Here is a 19287-nt window from a genome sequence, read left to right as displayed (position 1 = left end):
CTGTGCGCCGTGCGACGGGTGAATGTCCTGCGAAGGAGGTCTGCTTGGATGTGAATCGTGCGGTTGGGCGTCGCACACCAAAAAAGGTACTAACGACGTCGCCAGATTGCGGCCACGCCACGTAGATTAGACTATGTACACAACGCCGGCCATCAGGCCGGCCGGGATGACGGATGCCGCTGGCCCCGGCGGGTTCTGGGGTGCCGGCGGCGGACACGGAGGGATGTAGCCGCTGTGGCGCATAGCCGCGTGCACCGCCACGGCGGGCTGGCGGAACGCGCTGCGCCCTGGGGCGGCCGGCGGGTGGCTGCGGTGCGGGCAGGCATATAGCCGCTGTGGCACATGGCCGCCCGCAGGGCGCACCCTGACGGAGTCACCGCCGGAGGCTCGTTCATTGCCGCAGGGAGCCTCCGGCGGCGACTCCGTCGAGGGTGGCTGCCCTGCGGGCAGGCATATAGCCGCTGTGGCGCATAGCCGCCCGAAGGGCGCACCCTCGACGGAGTCGCCGCCGGAGGCTCGTGCACTGCCACAGGCAGCCTATAGCCGCTGTGGCGCATAGCCGCCCGCAGGGCGCACCCCGACGGAGTCGCCGCCGGGGCTCGTGCACCGCCGCAGGTTCGTCGGAAGTGGCTGTCTTGCGGGCAGGCATATAGCCGCTGCGGCTATATGTCAACGGGCTCGGCTGCGTCGATGACGCCAGCGCCGAGGACGCGGTCGCCGGCGTAGAGCACGAGGTTCTGGCCCGGGGCAACGGCGCGTAGAGGCCGCGAGAAGCGCATGGTCAGGCCAGCCGGGGCTTCGGTCAGATCCACGGCGGCCGCGCGGTCGTGCTCGAGCGACTTGACCTGGATCTCAAGCGGCACGGCGCCGGCCAGAACGGACTCGCGCTCGGCCGGGAGGACAGTCCAGTGGAAGTCGCGGACGCGGGCGCCGGCGGAAAAGAGTGCCGGGTTGTCTGAGCCGCGGACGATGACGACCTCGTTGCGGACGCGGTCCTTCGCAGCGACAAACCAGACGCCGGCGGTGGCCGGGTCGGCCTGGGGCATGCACACGCCACTGCGCTGGCCGATGGTGGCGTGCCAGAGACCGCGGTGGCGGCCGACGACGCGGCCGTCTGCGGTCACGATGTTGCCCGGGTTGTCCGGGATGAACTCTGCCAGAAAGTCGCGGAACGCGCGGCCGGCGCGGGCCGGGCTCCGGCGGGACACGCCGGGCAGGTCTTTGGCCGGCGGGCGGAAGGTGCCGACAAAGCAGAGGCCCTGCGAGTCGCGCTTGTCGGCCGTAACAAGACCGGCGGCCTTGGCGAGGGCGCGCACCTCGTTTTTGGTCGTCTCTGCCAGCGGCAGCAGCATGCGGCCGTACGCGTCCGGGCGCACGGTCGCCAGGTAGAAGCTCTGGTCTTTTTTGGTGTCGCGCGGCCGCAGCAGGTGCAGGTGGCCGGACGAGTGGCGGCTGATGCCGGCGTAGTGGCCGGTCGCGAGCCACCACCGCCGGCCGTCGGCCGCGTGCCGCGCCGCCAGGTGGTCCAGCAGCCGGCCAAACTTGATCGTCCGGTTGCAGCCGACGTCGGGGTTGGGCGTCTCGCCCGCTCGGAAGCCGTCGACCATGGGCTCAAAGACGTCGAGCCAGTACTCGCGCTCGAAGTTGACGCGCTCGCACGGAATCCCGATCTGGTCGGCCACGGCCTGCACGGTGGCCCACTCCGAGTCGACGCAGTCGGGCTGCTTGCCGGCGGCGCGCTGCTCGGCGCGTTCGGCCGGCCGCGCGCCGTAGCCGGGCGCGATCAGCGACGGCGTCCAGTTGACCATGTAGATGCCGCGCACGTCGGCGTGCCTCGACGCCATCAGATGTGCCACGTACGACGAGTCCACGCCGGACGACATGGCCACGTAGACGACGTCGCCGGGCGCGGGCGTCGGCGTGTCGTAGTCTGGTCGGCGGCCCGGGGCTAAGTCGCGGATCGCGGTCGAAAACAGCGCCGCGGGTGCGGCCCGCTTCGGCCTCGGGGGCCACAGCACGCGCATGTGCTGCGGGCCCACCGCCCGGCCGGACCGACCCGCGGCGAGACAGACCGCGCGGAGAAAGCTCATGGCGTGCCGGTCGGACCGGCGACGAGAAGTTTTGAGCGCCGCGTCACGTGATACATGCGGTTATATGCCATGCGGCTGCTCCCAGCACTCCAGGCCTGCAGCGACGCGTCGCCGGCGCAGGTCAGCCGTAGCGGTGCTTACCCTCCGCGGCGACTCCGTGGAGGGTGCGCCCTGCGGGCGGCTATGCGCCACAGCGGCTATATGGTATCTCCCCAGCTACCTTCGGCGGCGTCGTCGCAGTAGACTTCAGATGGCGGTGTACGAGCCTCCGGCGGCGACTCCGTCGAGGGTGGCTGCCCTGCGGGCAGGCATATAGCCGCTGTGGCGCACAGCCGCCCGTAGGGCGCACCCTCGACGGAGTCGCCGCCGGAGGCTCGTGCACCGCCACGGCCAGCCTCCGGCGGCGACCGTCGAGGGTGGCTGCCCTGCGGCAGACATATAGCCGCTGTGGCGCATAGCCGCCCGCAGGGCGCACCCCTACAGAGTCGCCGCCAAAGGCTCGTGCACCGCCACTGGGGACACGCCCTACGAGCGGCCGCGGGCAGAGTCGGCAGAAATTATAAATTACTACGGAATGCTCTAGTCCAAAAGTAAATGCACGGGCAAATGTCCTGGCCTGGCTACCACAGAGCCGGGCACTCGGCCCAGTCGCGGCGGCGGCGGCACTCCCAGTAGTTGTGCGGGCCGTCGCGCGGGACCCAGACCTTGTCGTCGACCTTGCGGAACCAGAGCGAATGCATGCCCTCGGGCAGGGTGCCTTTCCGGCGCTTCTCGCGCTGGATCTCCTCCACCTTCTTCTTGAGCTCCTCGGCGTCGTCGATGTTGACGAGCTCGAGCTCGCGCTGGTCGGGCCGCAGGCGGCTGTCGGTGGGCGGCAGCTGGCCGTCCTCGATCGGCGTGATCTCGTTGAGCGTGGCGGCGAAGTTCGAGAAGCCGTAGTGGAGCGCCGGGTCGGGGAGGATGTCGCCGGCGGTCCAGACGGGCGTGTTCTGGGGCATGATGGCCAGGCTGGCGGTCCACTTGCCCTGCAGCCAGAAGCCGAGCTCGCCGTCGACGCCAAACAGCTTGGCCACGACGTCCTCGGACCGTGTCGCCGAGAACATGGACTTGCTCTTGAACTCCACGACGGCCCTGTGGCCGGACGACGAGTGCACGACGAACTGGCCGGACGGCTCGACGTACTTCTCGCCGGCGATGACGTTGCGCAGGAACGTCGTGGGCAGCGTGTACCAGTAGCGCACCTCCTGGCCGCCGTGGGTGACCGTGATGTTGACGGGCCCGTCCATGACAATCTCGGCCGACTTGCCCCAGAACTTCTGCGACGGCTGCGGCGAGTACGAGTACGTCCAGTGCTCGCTGTCGGCGTACGTGGCGACCATCAGCGGGCGGTGCGAGATCTTCTCGGCCACGTAGCGGAAGCCCAGGTCCTCGCGCACGAGCTCGAACGTCTCGTTGAGCATGGGGTTGAACGGCTTGCGGATGGACCGCTCCTTGCAGCGCATGTTGGAAAGCCCGGCGATGGCGAACGCGGTGACGTAGGCGAGCTGCTCGCCGGTCTCGACCGTCCGCTGCGCGGCCGTGTCCAGCATCCGGCTGTACTCGAGCATCTCGGCGTAGCGCTGCAGCAGCGACAGCGGCTCGTTGGCGATCACGGGCATGGCGATCGTCGACAGGTCTTTGCCGACGTTCTTGCGCAGCGACTGGATCAGGCTCGGCGGCACCGTCTTGTTGACCGGCACCGTCGCCCGCCGGGCCACGCGCGCGGCCACCGGCAGCGGCCACAGGTCGCGGCCGGCTGCGGTCGGCGACGTCGGGCTGGCCTTGGGCGTGATCTCGGTCGAGCCCACGCCCAGCGCGTTCAGGTCCGCCGTCGACGTGGACACGCCGCGCACCGAGCCGACGCCGCCCAGGCCCGAGCCCGCGCTCGCCCGGCTCGTCGCCTGCTTGACCTTCTGCATCTCGTAGTCGTCGCCGCCGTAGCCGTTGAACCGGTACTCCTCGTCGTCGTCGCCGGCGGCCTCGCCGTCCGAGTCGCTGTCGTGCTCGTCGTCCGACACAACCAGGATGTCCTCGGGCTCGCCGTCGTTGTCGCGCAGCACCAAGATCGCGTCCTCGGGCGCGTCGAAGAACTCCGAGTCCGAGTACACGCTGCCGTCGAGCGACAGCCGCGTGGCCGACAGCTGCAGCTTGTGCTTGATGGGCGACGACACGGGCGTGGCCGTCAGCATCTCGGCCACGATGTGCTTGTATTCGATGGCGATGGCCTCGAGCGTGCGCTGCAGGTCCTCGTGCTCCTCGGACGCGCGGGCGCGGAGGTCCGACGAGCTCGTGCTCGACAGGTTCGGCGACGCCTCGGCGTGGGCCGGCATCGGCTGCTGGCCGGCCTCCCTGTTCTTGCGGCGCCAGAACGAGCGCTTGCGCGTGGTCTGGGGGCGCTCGGGGACGCCCGAGGGCGTGGCCGGGGCCGACGCCGGGGCCGAGCCGGGCGCCGAGCCGGGCGCAGACGCCGGCGTCGACGCCGGCGTGGAGCCCGGGGCCGACGCCGGCACGGACGCCGCGGCGAACGCCGGCGGCGACTGCACAGACGCCGGGCTGAAGCCCGGGCTGGCGGGGCCCTGGACGGACTGCGGCACGAAGCTCGACGTCGAGGATGCCGACGACAGCACCGGCACGGCCGCGGGCGCTGCCGAGACGTTGGCGACCGTGCTGGTCATGCTGTGGTCGGCCGAGGCTGGATCGAGCGAGAGGTACGTGATGGCGCGCTCGTCAAACATGCCCGAGTAGTCGCCGTCCGAGTCACCGGGGTCGAGCGCGCGGTGGCCGGTCGGGGTCGGCGACGACAGCGTCGGCACGGCCAGGGCGCCGGCGGTGATTGTGCCCGTCGTGGAGGCCGCGGCGGCCGAGGCCGCGTACAGCGCCGTCGCCGGCGACTGTATGGCCGCCCGGACCGGGTTCTGGGCGACGGACCGCGTCAGCTTGGCGGCCATCTCGGCCGCGTCGTCGATCTTCTTGCCGAGCGCCTGCAGCCGCAGCCACTCGGAGCTCTCGGGGTGCACGTTGAGCGGCGAGCGGTCGAGCGCCGGCGTGAACGCGCCGAACGGCGAGCTGGCCGAGGTCGGGCCCGAGCCGGCGGCAGACACGTCGAGCGCGCGCGGGTGGACGGGCGTGCGGTACCGGGCGGCCTCGAGCGCGCTCTTCCAGGCCTCAAAGTCGTCCATGTTGACGGCGCGCAGGTTCCAGATCTCGGCGCCCGAGTCAATGAAGATCTCGCGCGACTGCGGGCGCACCGAGATGGCCACGATGGTGAGCGGGATCGAGCCGCGCAGCAGCGACGACGACGCGTCGTGGTAGTACGACAGGGTGCCGAGATCGTAGTCGAGCGCAAAGTAGCGCTTGGCGTAGCCCTGCAGCTTCTTGCGGCGCTTCTTGAGCAGCATGCCCGCGTGGAAGCGGTCGATGGTGTTGGTGGTCGCGCGCCGGAGCGAGACGGCCGCGGGCACGTCGGCGAGGGGGTCGTCGGGGTGGTGCTGCTGGTCGCGCAGGATGTCGTGGACATCGGCCTCGTAGCGCTCGCGGCTGGTCTCGGGGTCCTCCTGCGGCGCCGGGAGGTCGTAGACGGACGGGCGGCGGGCGCCGCGGCCGTCCGGGTACGTCAGCGTCTGCACAAACTGCACGGTCTTGGAGTAGGTCTTGGAGAAGGTGTTGTCGAAGACGAAGGCAAAGAGCCCGCCGTTGCCGGCGGCGACGGTGTACGAGCCTTTGAGGAGCTCGTTCGCCTGGCAGCGGCCGTGCCAGTACACGGGCACGAGGCCGGCGTGGGCGGTCTTCTCGTCCGTGAACGCGGACGCGCCGGTCTCGTCCGCGGACGTGTCGGCAAACGTGCCGCTGCCCAGCGTCGTGTCGGCGGCCGAGGCCAGCGACGTGCTCGACGTGGCCGCGCCTATCGGCGCCAGCACCGACAGCGACGTGCTGCGGTTGCGGCCGCGGGCCGGCGCCGGGGTGGCCGGCGCCGGCGCGGCCGCGGCCGGGCGCTTGAAGATGCCAAAGTTGCTGGGGTCAGTCGGGTCGCCGCGCGCACGTACATGCTCCGCTTGTTCGGGCGGACCTGCCAGCGAATGCAGCAGTTGTCCGGCACGTTGATCCACTTGATCAGGAAGGCCTTGGAATGGACCTCGAGGGCCTCCATGGGGACGCGTGCGGCTGGGTGCGCCGCACTAGGGTTTTGGCGCCACGGCCGCGCTAGGGCTAGTCGCGCCGCACGATCTGCGGCGCTTAGGGTTGGCGCGTGTGAGTCGCGCTAGGGTTCGTGCAGCCAGTCGCGCCGCACGCTGCCGCACGCTGCCGCTGGCTGGTGGCCGCGCTGCGCCGCTGCGCCGCGCGCTGTGGCGGTTCTGCTGCGCCGCGCGGGCTCGTTCGCGCCCGGGCCGCCGTCTGGCCGCCGCGCTGGGGCCGGTGCCGTGCGGGGCCGCGCCGTCTGCGCGCTGCCGCTGCCGCTCCGCCGCTCGTCCGCTGCGTGCGCGCTGGTGAGCCGCGCCGCGGGGCCGTCCAACGCTGCCGGCCAATGCTGCCGGCTACCAAACAATCGTCGATCTGCGCAATCCGCTCTGCGGCTGCGTGCGCGCGGTGATGCTCCGGGCCTGCGTCCGCCTGGACCTGCGTCGTCTGACCGTGCTGCCGCCGGATGCCTCTGTGCGGTCGCTTGCCGCCTGCTGCCGTCCGTGTGTTGCTGTTGGACCGAGCCGTCCACTTTTAGGCCTTTGTTTGCATTTCGGGGAGGCCGTGTTTATATTTAGTACTGGTCTACGTAAAAACCAGAACGGGGTGTCCAGGCCAGACGACAGCACCAGAAAAGGCGACTACAGGCGGGCAACGGCACAACACGGCAGCTAGACGGTCGACGGAAGGCTCAGACGAGGATTTTGGCTAGCACAGCGTGGCCGGGGATTGCATCAGCGCGCAGACGACAGCAGGCAGCGTTCCGGGATCCAGGACCGCCAGAACAAAGGCGTCGGCTCTAGGTTGCCGGCAGAACGACGACGAGCACGCGCGAACGGCGGACGGCGCGAGCGCACGGCCAGCGGCAGCAGAAGCGCGGCTCGGACGGGCAGCAGGCGTGACGGACGACGAGCGTGGACGGCCCCAGCGTAGGGCTGCGAATTGCAAGGTAAGTGGGCACGATGGCCGATGGCGACGGGGCCGGGCAGGCGGCGGCCGGGGCCGGCGGCAGGCGGCGGGCGGCGGGCCGGCGGCGGCCGTGGCTCCGGCCGCGCGCGCGCGCGGCGCAGCGGCGCGGGCTGACCGCCAGATGATCCGAACCGAGCGGCACACGTACAAGTAAGTCCGCCCGGGCGCGGCGCTGACGGCAGGGTGCTCCACCAGGAGTTTGTGATCGACAAGCGGTTCCGCATCACGAAGGAGCTCGGCCAGGGCGCGTACGGCATTGTCTGCGCGGCCCGCTATGCGGACAACCCCCAGGCGGTGGGCGTCGCCATCAAGAAGGTGACCAACATCTTCTCCAAGAAGATCCTCTGCAAGCGCGCGCTGCGCGAGATGAAGCTGCTGATGCACTTCCGCGGACACAAGAACGTAAGACCCGGCGCGGGCGCGCTGACGGCAGATTACGTGTCTGTACGACGTGGACGTGGTCGATGCCAACAACTTCAACGAGATCTACCTGTACGAGGGTACGTGGGCGGGCCGGCGGCGCTGACGGGCAGAGCTTATGGAGTGCGACATGCACCAGATCATCCGGTCGCAGCAGCCGCTGACGGACGCGCACTACCAGAGCTTCATCTACCAGATCCTGTGCGGGCTCAAGTACATCCACTCGGCCAACGTGCTGCACCGCGACCTCAAGCCGGGCAACCTGCTGGTGAACGCGGACTGCGAGCTCAAGATCTGCGACTTTGGCCTCGCGCGCGGCTTCTCGGCGGACCCGAAGGAGAACGCGGGCTTCCTGACCGAGTACGTGGCCACGCGCTGGTACCGCGCGCCGGAGATCATGCTGTCGTTCCAGAGCTACACGAAAGCGAGTAAGTGGGCGCGCGAGCGCGCTGACGCGCAGTCGACGTGTGGTCCGTGGGCTGCATCCTGGCCGAGCTGCTCGGCGGCAAGCCGTTCTTCAAGGGCCACGACTACGTCGACCAGCTCAACCAGATCCTGCACTACCTGGGCACGCCCAGCGAGGAGACGCTGTCGCGCATCGGCTCGCCGCGGGTACGTCCGTCGCCGGCGCCACTGACCCCAGGCCCAGGAATACGTGCGCGGGCTGCCGTACATGCCCAAGATCCCGTTCACGAAGCTGTTTCCGACGGCCAACCCCGAGGCGCTCGACCTGCTCGAGCGCATGCTCGCGTTTGACCCGTCCGAGCGCATCACCGTCGCCGAGGCGCTCAACCACCCGTACCTCAAGATCTGGCACGACCCGGCCGACGAGCCCGACTGCCCGACCACGTTCGACTTCTCGTTCGAGGCCGTGGACGACATCCCGACCATGCGCGAGATGATCAAGGCCGAGGTCGTCCAGTTCCGCAACCTCGTCCGCCAGCCGATCCCGTTCTCGGGCCCGACCGACGGCGTCAAGGGCGAGATGCTCGGCATCCCCGACGAGATCGCGATCGAGAACGACGTCGACATGCCCAAGCCCCGCGACATGATGGAGGACGTCTTTGACGACTCGCTCGAGCGCGAGCTCGAGTTTGGCCTGGACGGCATGATGCGCCAGGCCTAGGCGCGCGCTGCGCGCACGGCCATACTCTTACGGCCCGTTGGCGGCCGGGCCGAGGCCCAGGAACCCAAGAAAAGCGCGTATGAACTACATGTATTCCTAGCCGCACCGCCGTCTCACCGCCGGGCGCGGCTGCGCGCCGGGCGCTTCTGTTGTTTGCTATCTTCCAGTATGTTACTCCAATGCACTATCTTTAGTTTGCTCGGGCGCGCAGCCGGCCGCCGCGCGACGCGGCCGCGACGGCGGCCTCGGCGGCGACGACCGCGCCGATCGACGCCGGGGCAGGCAGCGGCACGAACGCGTGCGTGGCCGCGCGCTGGAGCGCGGCCACGACGTCCTCGGCGCGCGAGCTGGCCGCGCGCAGCAGGTGGCCGCCGGCCGACAGCGCGTCGGCGACCTCGGTCTGGTGGTTGTCCATCAGGCTCTCGTTGGCGACGACGACGAGCTTCTTGCCGCCGCCGGGGGCTCGCAGCACGTCGACGATCGTGCCCGCGCCAGCGTGGGAAACGACCGTGTCGCACTGCGCGATCAGGCCCGGCAGGTCGCGCGTGATGGCCAGGCCCTCGACCGCGGGCCGCAGCGCCGGCGGCACGGCCGCCAGCCGGTCGACGAGCGCGTCGAACTTGGCCTTGGACGTCGCGGCCACGCCGTACTGCACAAAGATCGCGTCGTAGCCGAGCACGGAGAGCGCGGCGACGGTCTCGGGCGCGAGGACGGCCTCGACGAGACCGTCGAACGACGTCATGGACCCGACCGTGACGAGGAGCTTGGTCATGGTGTGGAGAGGGACACGTTGCGCGAGCCGCACGGAACGCGGCGCGGCGGGCCAAGAGCCGCACACCGCGCCGCACAGCGTGCGGCTCGCCGGTCACACCGTCACACGGCGCCGCGCGGCGCCGCAGTTACGTGGCGCAGGCGCATGCATTCTATTCGCGGACTACATCCCGCCGCCAGGTGGCCTCTTCCGCGTCAGGCTCGAGCACGACCAGCCGGTCGACGTAGCGCGCCACGTCCGGGCCAAGGTCGGCCGCGTGGTCGCGGTGGACGGCGACCGTGAGCCGGCCGTCGTGCTCGACAGCCAAGTGCCGGACAACGTGCTTGAGCGCGGCGGCCGTGTCGAAGCCGATGACGGCGGCCTCGTCGTCGACGTAAGCGGCGGCGCCGTGTGCGTTGGCACCGGGCGGAACGAGGATGACTAGCCGGGCCCGGTGCCGGACATCGGCGTCTAGGACACCCGGCCGGACGAGTTTCTGCGGCGTCAGCGGAAATGTTTGGTAGAACGGCGTACTTCCGAGTACACAACGACCACGAGCGGCCGCGGGCCGGGCGCGCGCGGACCGGCTCGATAGTAGTACGCAGCAACGCCAGCGGCCAGGGCGGCAGCGCCAGCGAGCGCGACCAGGGCACGGCGGGTGCGCGAGGGAGGGCCCATGGTGTGTGGATGGTGCGGCGCAGATGGTCCCAGAGGCGGGGCCGACAGGGCAGGGCGCACAAAACGAGGAGCCGCGGCGTCGCGGCGCGGCCGGGCGCGGCGACGGCGGCGACGGCGGCGGCGTCGCGCGTCTACGGCGACCGCTATGCGGCGTCTACAGCGACCGGGGCCACGGCCGCCGCGTCCGCGGCTGCGGCCGCGGCCGCGTCCGCGGCCACGCCACCTGCGCCGCCTGCGCCACGCGCAGCACCGCCGCGCCCTGCGGCTATGCACCGAACCCGCGGCTATGCACCGAACGGCTTCCGGCGCCACGGCCGCGCGGCCAGTAATCGTCAGCACGCGCCCCTGTGCAGTCGGGCCATTGTTGCCCCTAGCTCGTCAGCCGCAGGTCCAATGGCGCGGGCGCCGCGTTGCGGTCCGGCCCGGTCGGGCCGAGGCGCGGACCCGCGAGGACGGGCCCCCAGGCGGCAGGTAACAGGTTACGCGCCACAGTGACGGGTCACAGGCCGCCGCACGCCGTTGCCAGGCACGCCGCTGCGGCCGGCGGCGGCCGGTCGCGTGCAGCGCGCTTGATAGAGCCGCACGCAGTTACCCGGCCGGCAGCACCGCCCACCTCAAAACCACCGCCGCTCCTGCTCTCTGCGCAAATCTGCACCGCGACCACGAGCATCCGCCTACACGATCGGCCATCCATCCAGCGCCCCACGGCCCGCCGCTCACTCTCAGCACGCGGCACCCGGTGCCCCCATCGATCGGACAGCCCCGCGCAGCAGGCTGCGGCCGCGCCGGGTACTGACAGCAGACGGCGCGCAAGCGGCCGCGTCCATAGTAGTAGAAGCCGCGCGATTGCGCCGGCTACGCGCGCGCCAGCGCCGGTCCACGCCCCGGCGTAGGACGGCCGCGGCAAGCTTTGCGGCTGGCCGCAGGTGCCAGTATGGCGGCCGACGACGAGGCCTACCAGCACTTTGCGTCCCAGCAACCGCCGCACCACGGGCAGACGCCTGTCCAGGCCACATCCTTTCAGCATCTTCCACCGACGGGCCCGGCCGGGCCCGCGGCCGGCAACCCAACCGGCGCTCCGGGCTCGGACCAGTACCCGTCACACCAGTTCTTCTACGGTTATGCTGACCCGCCGCAGCAGCCACCCTACGGTGGCGGTCCATCACATCCGGGCTACTATGCGGGCGCCCCAGCCACCGCCGCAGGCCACCAGCCACAGGAGTCCCTGGCTGCGCCCCACGACCTCATGCTCTCTCAGCCACAGGACATGCATCTCCCGGGTGGCGCAGCCCCCGGCCCCGGCGGCCAGGAGCTCTACGGGCTCTTTGGCCAGCCGGACCTGACGTTCCTGCAGCCCGGCGCCGACGGCGGGCAGGGCGGCCAGTTCGCGCCGGGGCCCGGCTACGGCGCCGACTACGCGCCCCCGACCACGCAGTACTACATGGATCCGGCCTACCAGGCCTACGACTACAGCCAGGGCATGGCCACCAGCATGACCAGCCTGCCGCCGTCCGCGCCGGCAGTCGCGCCGGCGCCGACGGCCATGCCGCCGGCGACGATGGCGCCCAGCAGCGCGTCGCTAGCGGGCGATCTGTCGCTTGGTGGCGGCGTGCCCATGATCGCCGGCATGTCGACCGACTACAACTCGTTCTACGGCGGGCGCGACGGCGGCGCCGACCAGTTTGCGCCTCAGTGGCCGCAGACCTCGGCTAGCACGACCATGGCCGACGTCGCGCCGGCGGTGTCGGCGCCCATGGCCGTGCCGATGCAGTCGACTTTGTCGGCGCCGGCCGGCCCGGTCGCGGCCACCGACGCCGAGGCCAAGACAGGCAGTACGTCGACCGGTGGGCGGGCTAACGCGGCAGTGAAGCGGTCTGTGTCGACCGAGGGCGCCAAGAAGAAGCTCAAGACGGAGTCGGACGAGCCGCCGGCCGAGGCTGTCGCGGCACTCGCGGCCGCGGCCCCCCCGGCGCAGTCGGACCTGCCGCCGATCATGAGCGAGGCGGTAAGTGAGCGCGTGGGCGCGCTGACGGCAGGACCCGGCCAACGCGGTGCGCATGCGCATGGCCACAGCATTCAAGACCCAGACCGGGGACGTGCACGGGCTGGCCGCCAAGCTCGGCGAGCTGATCCTGTCGATTCCCGAGGAGGGCTGGGCGCCGACCGCGCCGTTCGACCTGCGCAACGTGTTTATCTCGCAGCTGCTGGCGCTCGCCGGCAGCAACGCCGAGCTCTGGAAGCTGATCGGCACGGATCTCAAGGTGGTGGCGCGGCTGCGCAACTGGCTCTACGGATACTGCCGCAGCAAGAACATCGAAAAGTCCAAGGAGCTGCTGATCGGCATCAGCAAGCTGTCGCCGTCGCTGGAGACGCTGGACCTGGTCAAGATGGACAAGCTGCTGCTGATGATTGCCAAGAAGGGCAGCGAGAGCTGCAAGAAGCTGGCCGGCCAGATATTGCTCAAGGCCAAGGACGTGTCCAAGGCGGGCGCCAAGCGGCGCAAGTCCGAGTCGGCGTCGCCGGCGCCGTCGACGCCGCCGCCGGCGGCCGGCCGGCCGACGCCGGCGAGCGCGGCGGCCAAGGCGGCGCCGCTGGCAAAGAAGCCGGTGCCGGCGCCGGCCGTGGCCAAGCCGTCGGCCGGGCCGGCGGCGGCGGCGGCCAGACCGGCGGCGCCGGCGCCGCGGCAGCTGGCGGACGTGCTGTCGGCCGCGGCAGCGGCGCGGGCGACCGCGGCGGCGGGCGCGGGCACGCCGGCGACGGCCGCGGCCGCGCCGCCGGAGAAGGCGCCGGTGTCGAACTCGACGTTCTTCAAGAGCCTGCAGCGCAAGCCGGCGCCGAAGCCGGCCGAGAAGCCCAGGCCGCCGCCGGCAGCCAAGCCGCACGCGCCGGCGCCGCGGATCTCGTCGCTGTTCTCGGCGCTGCGGCCGAACGCGCCCGAGGACAAGCCCGCCGAGAAGCCGGTGGCCGAGCCGGCCGCGCCCAAGCCGGCCGCGCGCAAGAAGCGCAAGACCGTGACGTGGAAGATCGACAGCGAGCTCTGCCAGGTCAAGCTGTTCGAGTCGAGCCCCGAGGAGCGCGCCAAGCCGGCCACGCCGCACGAGTTTGGCAACGCGCGCGACCTGGACATCTCCGAGGGCCGCGCCGCGTTCGGCAAGATCCACGACGACGAGGACCTGGAGGAGATCGAGTGGTACACGCCCACGGACATCAACTTCGAGGAGACGGCCGAGTACCCCAAGAAGTCGTGGGAACGCAACTACGCCAAGCGCGGCGGCCGGCGGCCGCCGGTGAGCGACGAGGCGGCCAAGCAGGCCACGCGCAAGTCGAGCGTGCTGATCGCCATGTACCCCACGGCCGAGGACGTGCCGGCGACGCCGTCCGAGCCGGAGCGCGCCGAGGACGTCGGCAACCTGGCCGCGGCCGACCGCGACGCCAAGACGATCCCGCTGCCCGAGTCGACCCGGGCGACGCTGGCCATGAAGCAGGCGCTGGGCAGCGAGGCCAAGCCGACGTACAACGCGGGCGCGGGCAACGACCTGCTGTCGGCGGCGCTGACCCAGCTGTACACGGGCACGGCGCAGCCGGCGTGGTCGCAGGAGCAGACGCTAGCGTCGCTGCTGACGGCGACGGCGGGCGCGCAGGGCGGTCAGCAGGCCATCGACCTGAACGCGATCGCGGCCATGGCTGCCGGGCTGGGCGGCTACGGCCGGTAGCGAGGCTACTGGTTTTGTATATATGTCGAATGTGCAGTCTACGTGGTGGCAAGAGCAGACGGTGGGGACTGGCGCGCCGGTTGTGCTAGGGCGCCCTTGCTTGGGCAACCGTAGCTAGGCCGACGGCCGGAATGTGCGGTTAGCGCGGCGCGCTGGTGGCCGGCGATTGGCGGGCCGGGCGGGCGTAGAGTGCGGAGAGCGGGGAGAGCCGGCGGGCGGCGGGCGGCGGGCGGCAGGAAGCGGCTGGCGCAGGCGCCTGGGGCTGGGCGGGCGCGGCGGGCGGCTGGGCCGGGGCCCGGGGCGGCATCGCGAGCGCCGCGCCGCCGGCAGCCGATCCGGCGGCCGATCCGGGCTCCGATCTGGCCGGCAGCCGGCCTCGGCGCGGCAGGATCGGGCGCCACGGCGGCGCAGCGAACTGGGGCGGTGCGCTGGGACCAGACAGGCAGGGCAGATCCCAGCGCCCGGTTAGGCTAGGCGCGGCGCCGCGTGGGCGGGCGCTCGACCCAAGAGAGTGCATAAGTCCCAAAACAGCTAGGACCCAGCCCAGAACATCAGGCACGTCCCGATCGGGCGGCGCACCGCGCGGTGGGCGGCCGGCGTGCGGAGTCCCGCGGCGTACGCGCAGCCGCGGCTAGGCCGGGCAGGGCGGGCGGCCAGCCGCAGCGGCGCGCGGGGCTGGGCCAGCGCCGGGCGCATGGATAGTGCCGCGACGTGCGGCGAGCAGGCGTCGCAGGGGGCCCGACGCGGCAAGCGCGGCGCGCTAGAGGCGCGCTAGCGTGGCCGGAGGATTCGCGCGCGCGGCGCGCTCGGACACGAAATCGCCCGGGCGGGCGGCCTGCAGCGCGCGTGCAGGCCGCGCCAGCCCCTTTGGGCGCGCACGCCCGCCCGCGCCGGCGGGCTGGGCGCCGTGCGGCCGGGCGCTTGCCCGTCCGGGCCGCGCCCGCCCCCCCAACGACCCAATGTGCTGGGCAGCGTCCCGTTTGGTGCGCGCGCCTCGCCCGCAACCACGCGATCGGGAAGTGTTCCACCCGGCGTTCCCTGCGCGCACGGGGCGCTAGCACGCGGCAGGCATGGGCGCGGCGTGTTGGGCAAGGACCAGCACCCCAAGGCGGCAAGCGCCCCGCGCTGGCGGGCGCGGCCCGCACGCGCCGCCGCGCATGCGCGCAACAGGCTTTAATTTCGCGCGCACCTAGCAGGCGAGCGTCCTGTTCGGGCCTGGCGCCGCACCCGCTCGCGCTGCCCTCGGAGCTGTTTCGTCCCATCTGGCTTCTACTTCTGTCACGTAAATTCTCATATGGACAATTGAGTTCGCATGTGTCGACCTTCCAGGAAGTGAACCTCGCAGAGACCGTCGCCAGGCAGCCCAGGACCGCAGACAAAAGCAGAGATGGCCCCCGGCGGAGTTCGACAGCACAGCGCAGCAGGCCTTGACGACGTACGCCTGGCCGACCACACCCCCGTCCCCCACCGAGAGACCGCCCGCGACCGCCCCGACCGAGCGGCCGCCCGAGCACAGAGCGAGCCCGACCGCGCACGCCCCGAGCGCGCGCCCGGCTACGCACCGCACCTCCGGCCCGAGAACCGGCCCGGAGTCTACGCGCCCGCGTACGCCCGCCACAGCGCGCATCCCGCGCACGCCCGCGCCGCCGTTCCGCCCGGCGCCGAGGCCAAGAAGCACTCGCGGCTGCGACAGAGTGCAACCAGCGCCGGCAGCGCCATCCGCAGCCTACTGCGGTCCGTGCGGAGCCCCCGCGACAAGGACCGCCGGCCACTCGCCCCGCCGGTGCTCGCCCGCCCCGAGCTCGCCCGCTCCGAGCTCTCGCTCCTGGGCGTCTCTGGAGGACGCCGGTACGCGCCCGCGCCCGCGCCCGCCTACGCGCCCGCCTACGCGCCCGCCTACGGCCTCGACTACCTGGACTACGGCTACGGGCCCATGGACAGCCAGCTGCAGACGGCCCAACTAGCGATGCTGCCCCAGTACACGACCACGCTCGAGGAGGAGCTGGGCCTGGTGCCCGAGCTGTCGTCGGGCTACTCGTCGGCGTCGTCGACGCCGTCGCGCAAGCGCTCGTACGAGGAGTTCTACGACCCGACCATCGGCCAGGCCGTCACCGCCGACGACCCGGCCCCGGCCGAGGACAAGCCCGAGTTCCTGCACTTCCCCGAGCCGCCGCCGCCGACGTACGACCTGCCGGCCGAGGACGACATGTTCACGTCGTTCATCGACATCTCGGACGCCAACACGCTGACGCCGTCGTACGAGCTGCCGACGGCGACGCCGCCGGCGGCCGAGCCCAAGGCCGTGGCCGGCCTCGGCATCTCCGACACCGACCTGGGCCTCGGCCTGGTGGGCGACCTCGGCCTGGACCTGTTTGCGGCGCCCGTGCGCACGCCGTCGGCCGCGGCCACGCCCGACATGGCCGCCGTGCCGCTGCCGCCCGTCCCCGACGAGCCGCCGCGGCTCCTGCGCTCGAACCGGTCCGAGCCCAACCTGCGCAGCCCCCAGCGCAACGTGCGCGCCAAGGTCTCGCTGGACTCGCTGCGGCCGGCCTCGTCGCCGGCCCTGCTGACGCGCAAGTCCGCCGAGCAGCTCACCGGCGCCCACAAGCGCGCCCGCGTCGACCGCGCCGCCAAGCAGGACATGTTTGTCAACTTCACGCCCCTGGACGCCAAGACGCTGCTCAACGGCGTGGCGCCCTCGGGCTCGAGCAAGACCAAGGCTCGCCGCGAGAAGGAGCGCGAGCTCGCCGCCACCCGCCCGCCCACTCTCCCGCTGGGCTCGGCCGTTTAGCATATTGTCGCAAATTTGGCGTCTCCGGGTATTTTTGTTTTTAGTCGCTCGCTACGTGGAGTTTGGTCGAGAAGGTCTCGTGTAGGGTCTGGTAATATATTGTCTTTGGGGAAACGCGGCATATAGCCGCATGTAGCCGCGGCGCGGCTGCGGTCGTGCACCGCCACGGCGGAGGCTCTGGCGGTGGCTGTCCTGGGGCTGGTGGCCATGTAGCCGCATGTAGCCGCCGCGGGGCACGCGCGCGGGCGACGTGCGGCGGCGACTCCGTCGGGGCATGTAGCCGCGCGGGGCGCGCTCGCGCGCGGCTCCGGCGGCGACTCCGTCGAGGGTGCTGCCCTTCGGGCAGGTGGCCATATAGCCGCATGTAGCCGCCCGCGGGCGCGCTCGACCGAGCCACAGCCGCGGCTCACCGGTGGCGGTGCACGAGCCCGTCAGGGCATACAGCCGCATATAGCCGCCGCCGCCCGCAGGGCCCACCCCCGACGGAGTCGCCGCCGCCGCCCGCAGGGCCCACCCCCGACGGAGTCGCCGCCGGAGGCTCTCCCGCCCGGTCCGCCGGGCGGCCCGGGCACATAGCCGCCGGCGCCGCACGGCGTGCGGCTCACGGCAGGGTCACGTCCCACCACTTGACCGCCGCGTCCGCGCCGACAGACACCAGGCGCTTGCCGCCGTCCACAAAGCGCACGGCCGTGCAGCCGTCCTTGTGGGCGCCCAGCATCTTGGCGTTCTTGCCGTACTTGCCGTCCGCCGCCGCGTACACGATGATGTTGGTGTCCAGGGACGCGACCGCGACGTGGGACTCGTCCGCCAGCCAGTCGATCGCAGTGATCTTGGCCGTGTTGAACACCCAGCGCGTGGTCAGCACAGTGCCCACGGCGCCGGGCGCAAGCGAGTACAGCGCGACCTTGCCGGAGGTGTCGCCGACGGCCAGCTTGGTGCCCGACGGCGAAAACGCCAGCACGGACGGCGTCGACCGCGGCCCGGCGAACGTGTGCACGGGCGCGTCCAGCTTGCCGGCCGCGTAGACCGAGACCGTCGACGGCGACGCAAACGCCAGCAGGTCGCCGTCGGCGGTCGAGACCGCGGCCGCGGCGAGCGCGGCCGGCACCGGCGCCGACGACAGCGAGCCGGCGGCATACGTCTTGAGCGTGTCGTCCGCGCAGAGCACGTAGACGGCCGCTGCCGTGGACGCCACGGCCGTCGGCTGCGCGCCGAGCGCGGTCTCGCCGGCGGCCGTCCGCAGCGTGTCGTCCCAGCCGACCGAGACGACGTCGCCGCCCACCACGGCCAGGCCCGCGACCAGGTTCGAGTGCTGGACCGGCGCCGGCGCGGCCACGCCGTCGGCCGACCACTCGAGCACGCGGCCGTCGTACGAGCCGGTCAGCACGCGGTCGCCCGCCACGGCCAGCGCCGTGATGCCCTTCTGGTGGCCGTACACGGACTTGGCCGGGCCCGCGCCGCCGCGCGCCAGGTAGTGCAGCGTGCCGTCCAGGCCGAGCGCCGCGAACGCGTAGCCCGTGGCCGCGTCGAGCGCGACCAGCCCGACCTGCTGGTCCTCGACCGTGCGCGTGCCGATGGTCCAGGTGTGGGCGGCCGTCGCCGCCGCTCCGTCCGCGTCCAGCTGCCACAGCCGCACCACGCCGTCGCCGCCCGCCGTCGCAAACTGCGACGCGTCGTCGCGCGCAAACGCCACCGCGTACACGCCCGCCGCGTGCGCCGCGTCGACCGTGAACCGCACCTCGCCCGTCTTGCCGTCGTACACAACGGCCCGGCGGTCCGCGCCGACCGACACCAGCACGGCCGCCGCCGGCGCCGGCTGGAACGCCACGTCGTGCACAAAGTTGGTGTGCTTGCCGCGCACGCCGCTCGAGAACTTGAACGGCGGCCCGGTGTAGAACACGAGCGCGCCGTCGTCGTCCACGGACGCCGCCCGGTACGGCCGCACCGGCCGGATCGCCACCGCGTTCGCCGCGGCCGAGTGCCCCGACACCTCGCCGACGCTGTTGCCCGAGTCCATGGTCACAAACGCGCCAAAGGTCTCGCGGCCGGCGCCCACGGCTCCGACCCGCGCCGAGTCCGCGTCCCACGCCAGGTCCGCAATCGGGCCCGCCAGCACCGCGTACGAGCCCTTGGTGACCGGGTCCACGGCCGCGGTCGCGTCAAACACCTTGAGCGTGCCGCTGGCGTCGCCCGACGCGATGTAGTAGCCCGACGGCGAGAACTTGGCCACCGTCACGGCCGCCGTGTGCCCGCCGTACAGCGTCGCCGCGCCGTCCGCCACCGCCAGCGTCACCACCGACCGGTGGCACGCGTACACGAGCCGCTGCGTCCGCGGATCGTACGACAGGTGCGTGGGCCGGCCGCGAGTGGTCGTGGGCAGGCCCGCCCAGATCGTTCCTGCCTGTCAGCCGCCGTCGCCCGCGCGCCCGGAGCTGCCGGACCCGCCGCGCAGCGCGGCCGCAATGCCGCCGGGCTTACCGCGAGTGATTGACATCGTAGCTGATGGATGCGTGGACCGGTCTCGCCGCGTGGGG

General features: G+C 71.9%; 9 protein-coding genes across 9 annotated transcripts; 3 read left to right on the top strand and 6 right to left on the bottom strand.

Moving 5' to 3' along the window:
- Positions 1-488: 488 nt before the first annotated feature.
- V1510DRAFT_429434 (tRNA-specific 2-thiouridylase) lies at positions 489-2183 on the bottom strand. The gene is made up of 2 exons (XM_066935316.1): positions 2057-2183; positions 489-1930 (listed from the first exon to the last, which is right to left on the bottom strand). The coding sequence occupies exons 1-2, from the start codon at positions 2088-2090 to the stop codon at positions 663-665; spliced, it is 1302 nt and encodes a 433-aa protein (XP_066789973.1). The 5' UTR covers positions 2091-2183; the 3' UTR covers positions 489-662.
- A 382-nt stretch (positions 2184-2565) lies between these two features.
- V1510DRAFT_414527 (Oxysterol-binding protein-domain-containing protein) lies at positions 2566-4557 on the bottom strand. Its single transcript, XM_066933442.1, has one exon. The coding sequence runs from the start codon at positions 4457-4459 to the stop codon at positions 2711-2713; it is 1749 nt and encodes a 582-aa protein (XP_066789972.1). The 5' UTR covers positions 4460-4557; the 3' UTR covers positions 2566-2710.
- Positions 4558-5062: 505 nt separating this feature from the next.
- V1510DRAFT_353720 (Pleckstrin homology domain-containing protein) lies at positions 5063-6276 on the bottom strand (the record flags this gene model as incomplete). The annotated part of the gene is made up of 2 exons (XM_066930881.1): positions 5063-6140; positions 6173-6276. Coding segments are annotated over 2 exons (1182 nt in total), but the record flags the coding sequence as incomplete, so codon positions are not given.
- Positions 6277-7395: 1119 nt separating this feature from the next.
- Positions 7396-8820, top strand: V1510DRAFT_363017 (kinase-like domain-containing protein; the record flags this gene model as incomplete). The annotated part of the gene is made up of 6 exons (XM_066931112.1): positions 7396-7424; positions 7457-7676; positions 7708-7774; positions 7808-8122; positions 8155-8306; positions 8338-8820. The coding sequence occupies 6 exons, from the start codon at positions 7396-7398 to the stop codon at positions 8818-8820; spliced, it is 1266 nt and encodes a 421-aa protein (XP_066789970.1).
- Positions 8821-8994: 174 nt separating this feature from the next.
- V1510DRAFT_414522 (uncharacterized protein) lies at positions 8995-9650 on the bottom strand. Its single transcript, XM_066933441.1, has one exon. It carries the CDS (start codon positions 9590-9592, stop codon positions 9011-9013), a length of 582 nt encoding a protein of 193 aa, XP_066789969.1. The 5' UTR covers positions 9593-9650; the 3' UTR covers positions 8995-9010.
- Positions 9638-10358, bottom strand: V1510DRAFT_414521 (uncharacterized protein). The gene is made up of 2 exons (XM_066933440.1): positions 10106-10358; positions 9638-10067 (listed from the first exon to the last, which is right to left on the bottom strand). Exons 1-2 carry the CDS (start codon positions 10247-10249, stop codon positions 9744-9746), a joined length of 468 nt encoding a protein of 155 aa, XP_066789968.1. The 5' UTR covers positions 10250-10358; the 3' UTR covers positions 9638-9743.
- A 1158-nt stretch (positions 10359-11516) lies between these two features.
- On the top strand, positions 11517-14014 carry V1510DRAFT_429429 (uncharacterized protein; the record flags this gene model as incomplete). The annotated part of the gene is made up of 3 exons (XM_066935315.1): positions 11517-12081; positions 12115-12254; positions 12286-14014. The coding sequence occupies 3 exons, from the start codon at positions 11517-11519 to the stop codon at positions 13960-13962; spliced, it is 2382 nt and encodes a 793-aa protein (XP_066789967.1). The 3' UTR covers positions 13963-14014.
- Positions 14015-15209: 1195 nt separating this feature from the next.
- V1510DRAFT_429428 (uncharacterized protein) lies at positions 15210-16863 on the top strand. Its single transcript, XM_066935314.1, has one exon. It carries the CDS (start codon positions 15350-15352, stop codon positions 16751-16753), a length of 1404 nt encoding a protein of 467 aa, XP_066789966.1. The 5' UTR covers positions 15210-15349; the 3' UTR covers positions 16754-16863.
- Positions 16864-17291: 428 nt separating this feature from the next.
- V1510DRAFT_414513 (WD40-repeat-containing domain protein) lies at positions 17292-19280 on the bottom strand. The gene is made up of 2 exons (XM_066933439.1): positions 19232-19280; positions 17292-19150 (listed from the first exon to the last, which is right to left on the bottom strand). The coding sequence occupies exons 1-2, from the start codon at positions 19245-19247 to the stop codon at positions 17355-17357; spliced, it is 1812 nt and encodes a 603-aa protein (XP_066789965.1). The 5' UTR covers positions 19248-19280; the 3' UTR covers positions 17292-17354.
- Between the last annotated feature and the right edge of the window lie 7 nt (positions 19281-19287).

This window comes from Dipodascopsis tothii (assembly GCF_038497935.1).
Source record: "Dipodascopsis tothii strain CBS 759.85 unplaced genomic scaffold V1510scaffold_9, whole genome shotgun sequence".
Taxonomy (NCBI): domain Eukaryota; kingdom Fungi; phylum Ascomycota; class Lipomycetes; order Lipomycetales; family Lipomycetaceae; genus Neoaidaea; species Neoaidaea tothii.
This window is presented reverse-complemented; position numbering and strand designations above follow the sequence as displayed.

Bases quoted from the DNA above. Each gene is read 5' to 3' on its own strand.
- V1510DRAFT_429434 (XM_066935316.1), bottom strand. From the start codon at position 2,090: ATGAGCTTTCTCCGCGCGGTCTGTCTCGCCGCGG. The intron at 1,931-2,056 runs GTCGGTCCGGCC...GCCGCCGACCAG, and splicing joins CGCGGTCTGTCTCGCCGCGG to ACTACGACACGCCGACGCCC.
- V1510DRAFT_414527 (XM_066933442.1), bottom strand. From the start codon at position 4,459: ATGCCGGCCCACGCCGAGGCGTCGCCGAACCTGTCGAGCACGAGCTCG.
- V1510DRAFT_414522 (XM_066933441.1), bottom strand. From the start codon at position 9,592: ATGACCAAGCTCCTCGTCACGGTCGGGTCCATGACGTCGTTCGACGGT.
- V1510DRAFT_414521 (XM_066933440.1), bottom strand. From the start codon at position 10,249: ATGGGCCCTCCCTCGCGCACCCGCCGTGCCCTGGTCGCGCTCGCTGGC. The intron at 10,068-10,105 runs GTACGCCGTTCT...CTGACGCCGCAG, and splicing joins TGGTCGTTGTGTACTCGGAA to AAACTCGTCCGGCCGGGTGT.
- V1510DRAFT_429428 (XM_066935314.1), top strand. From the start codon at position 15,350: ATGGCCCCCGGCGGAGTTCGACAGCACAGCGCAGCAGGCCTTGACGAC.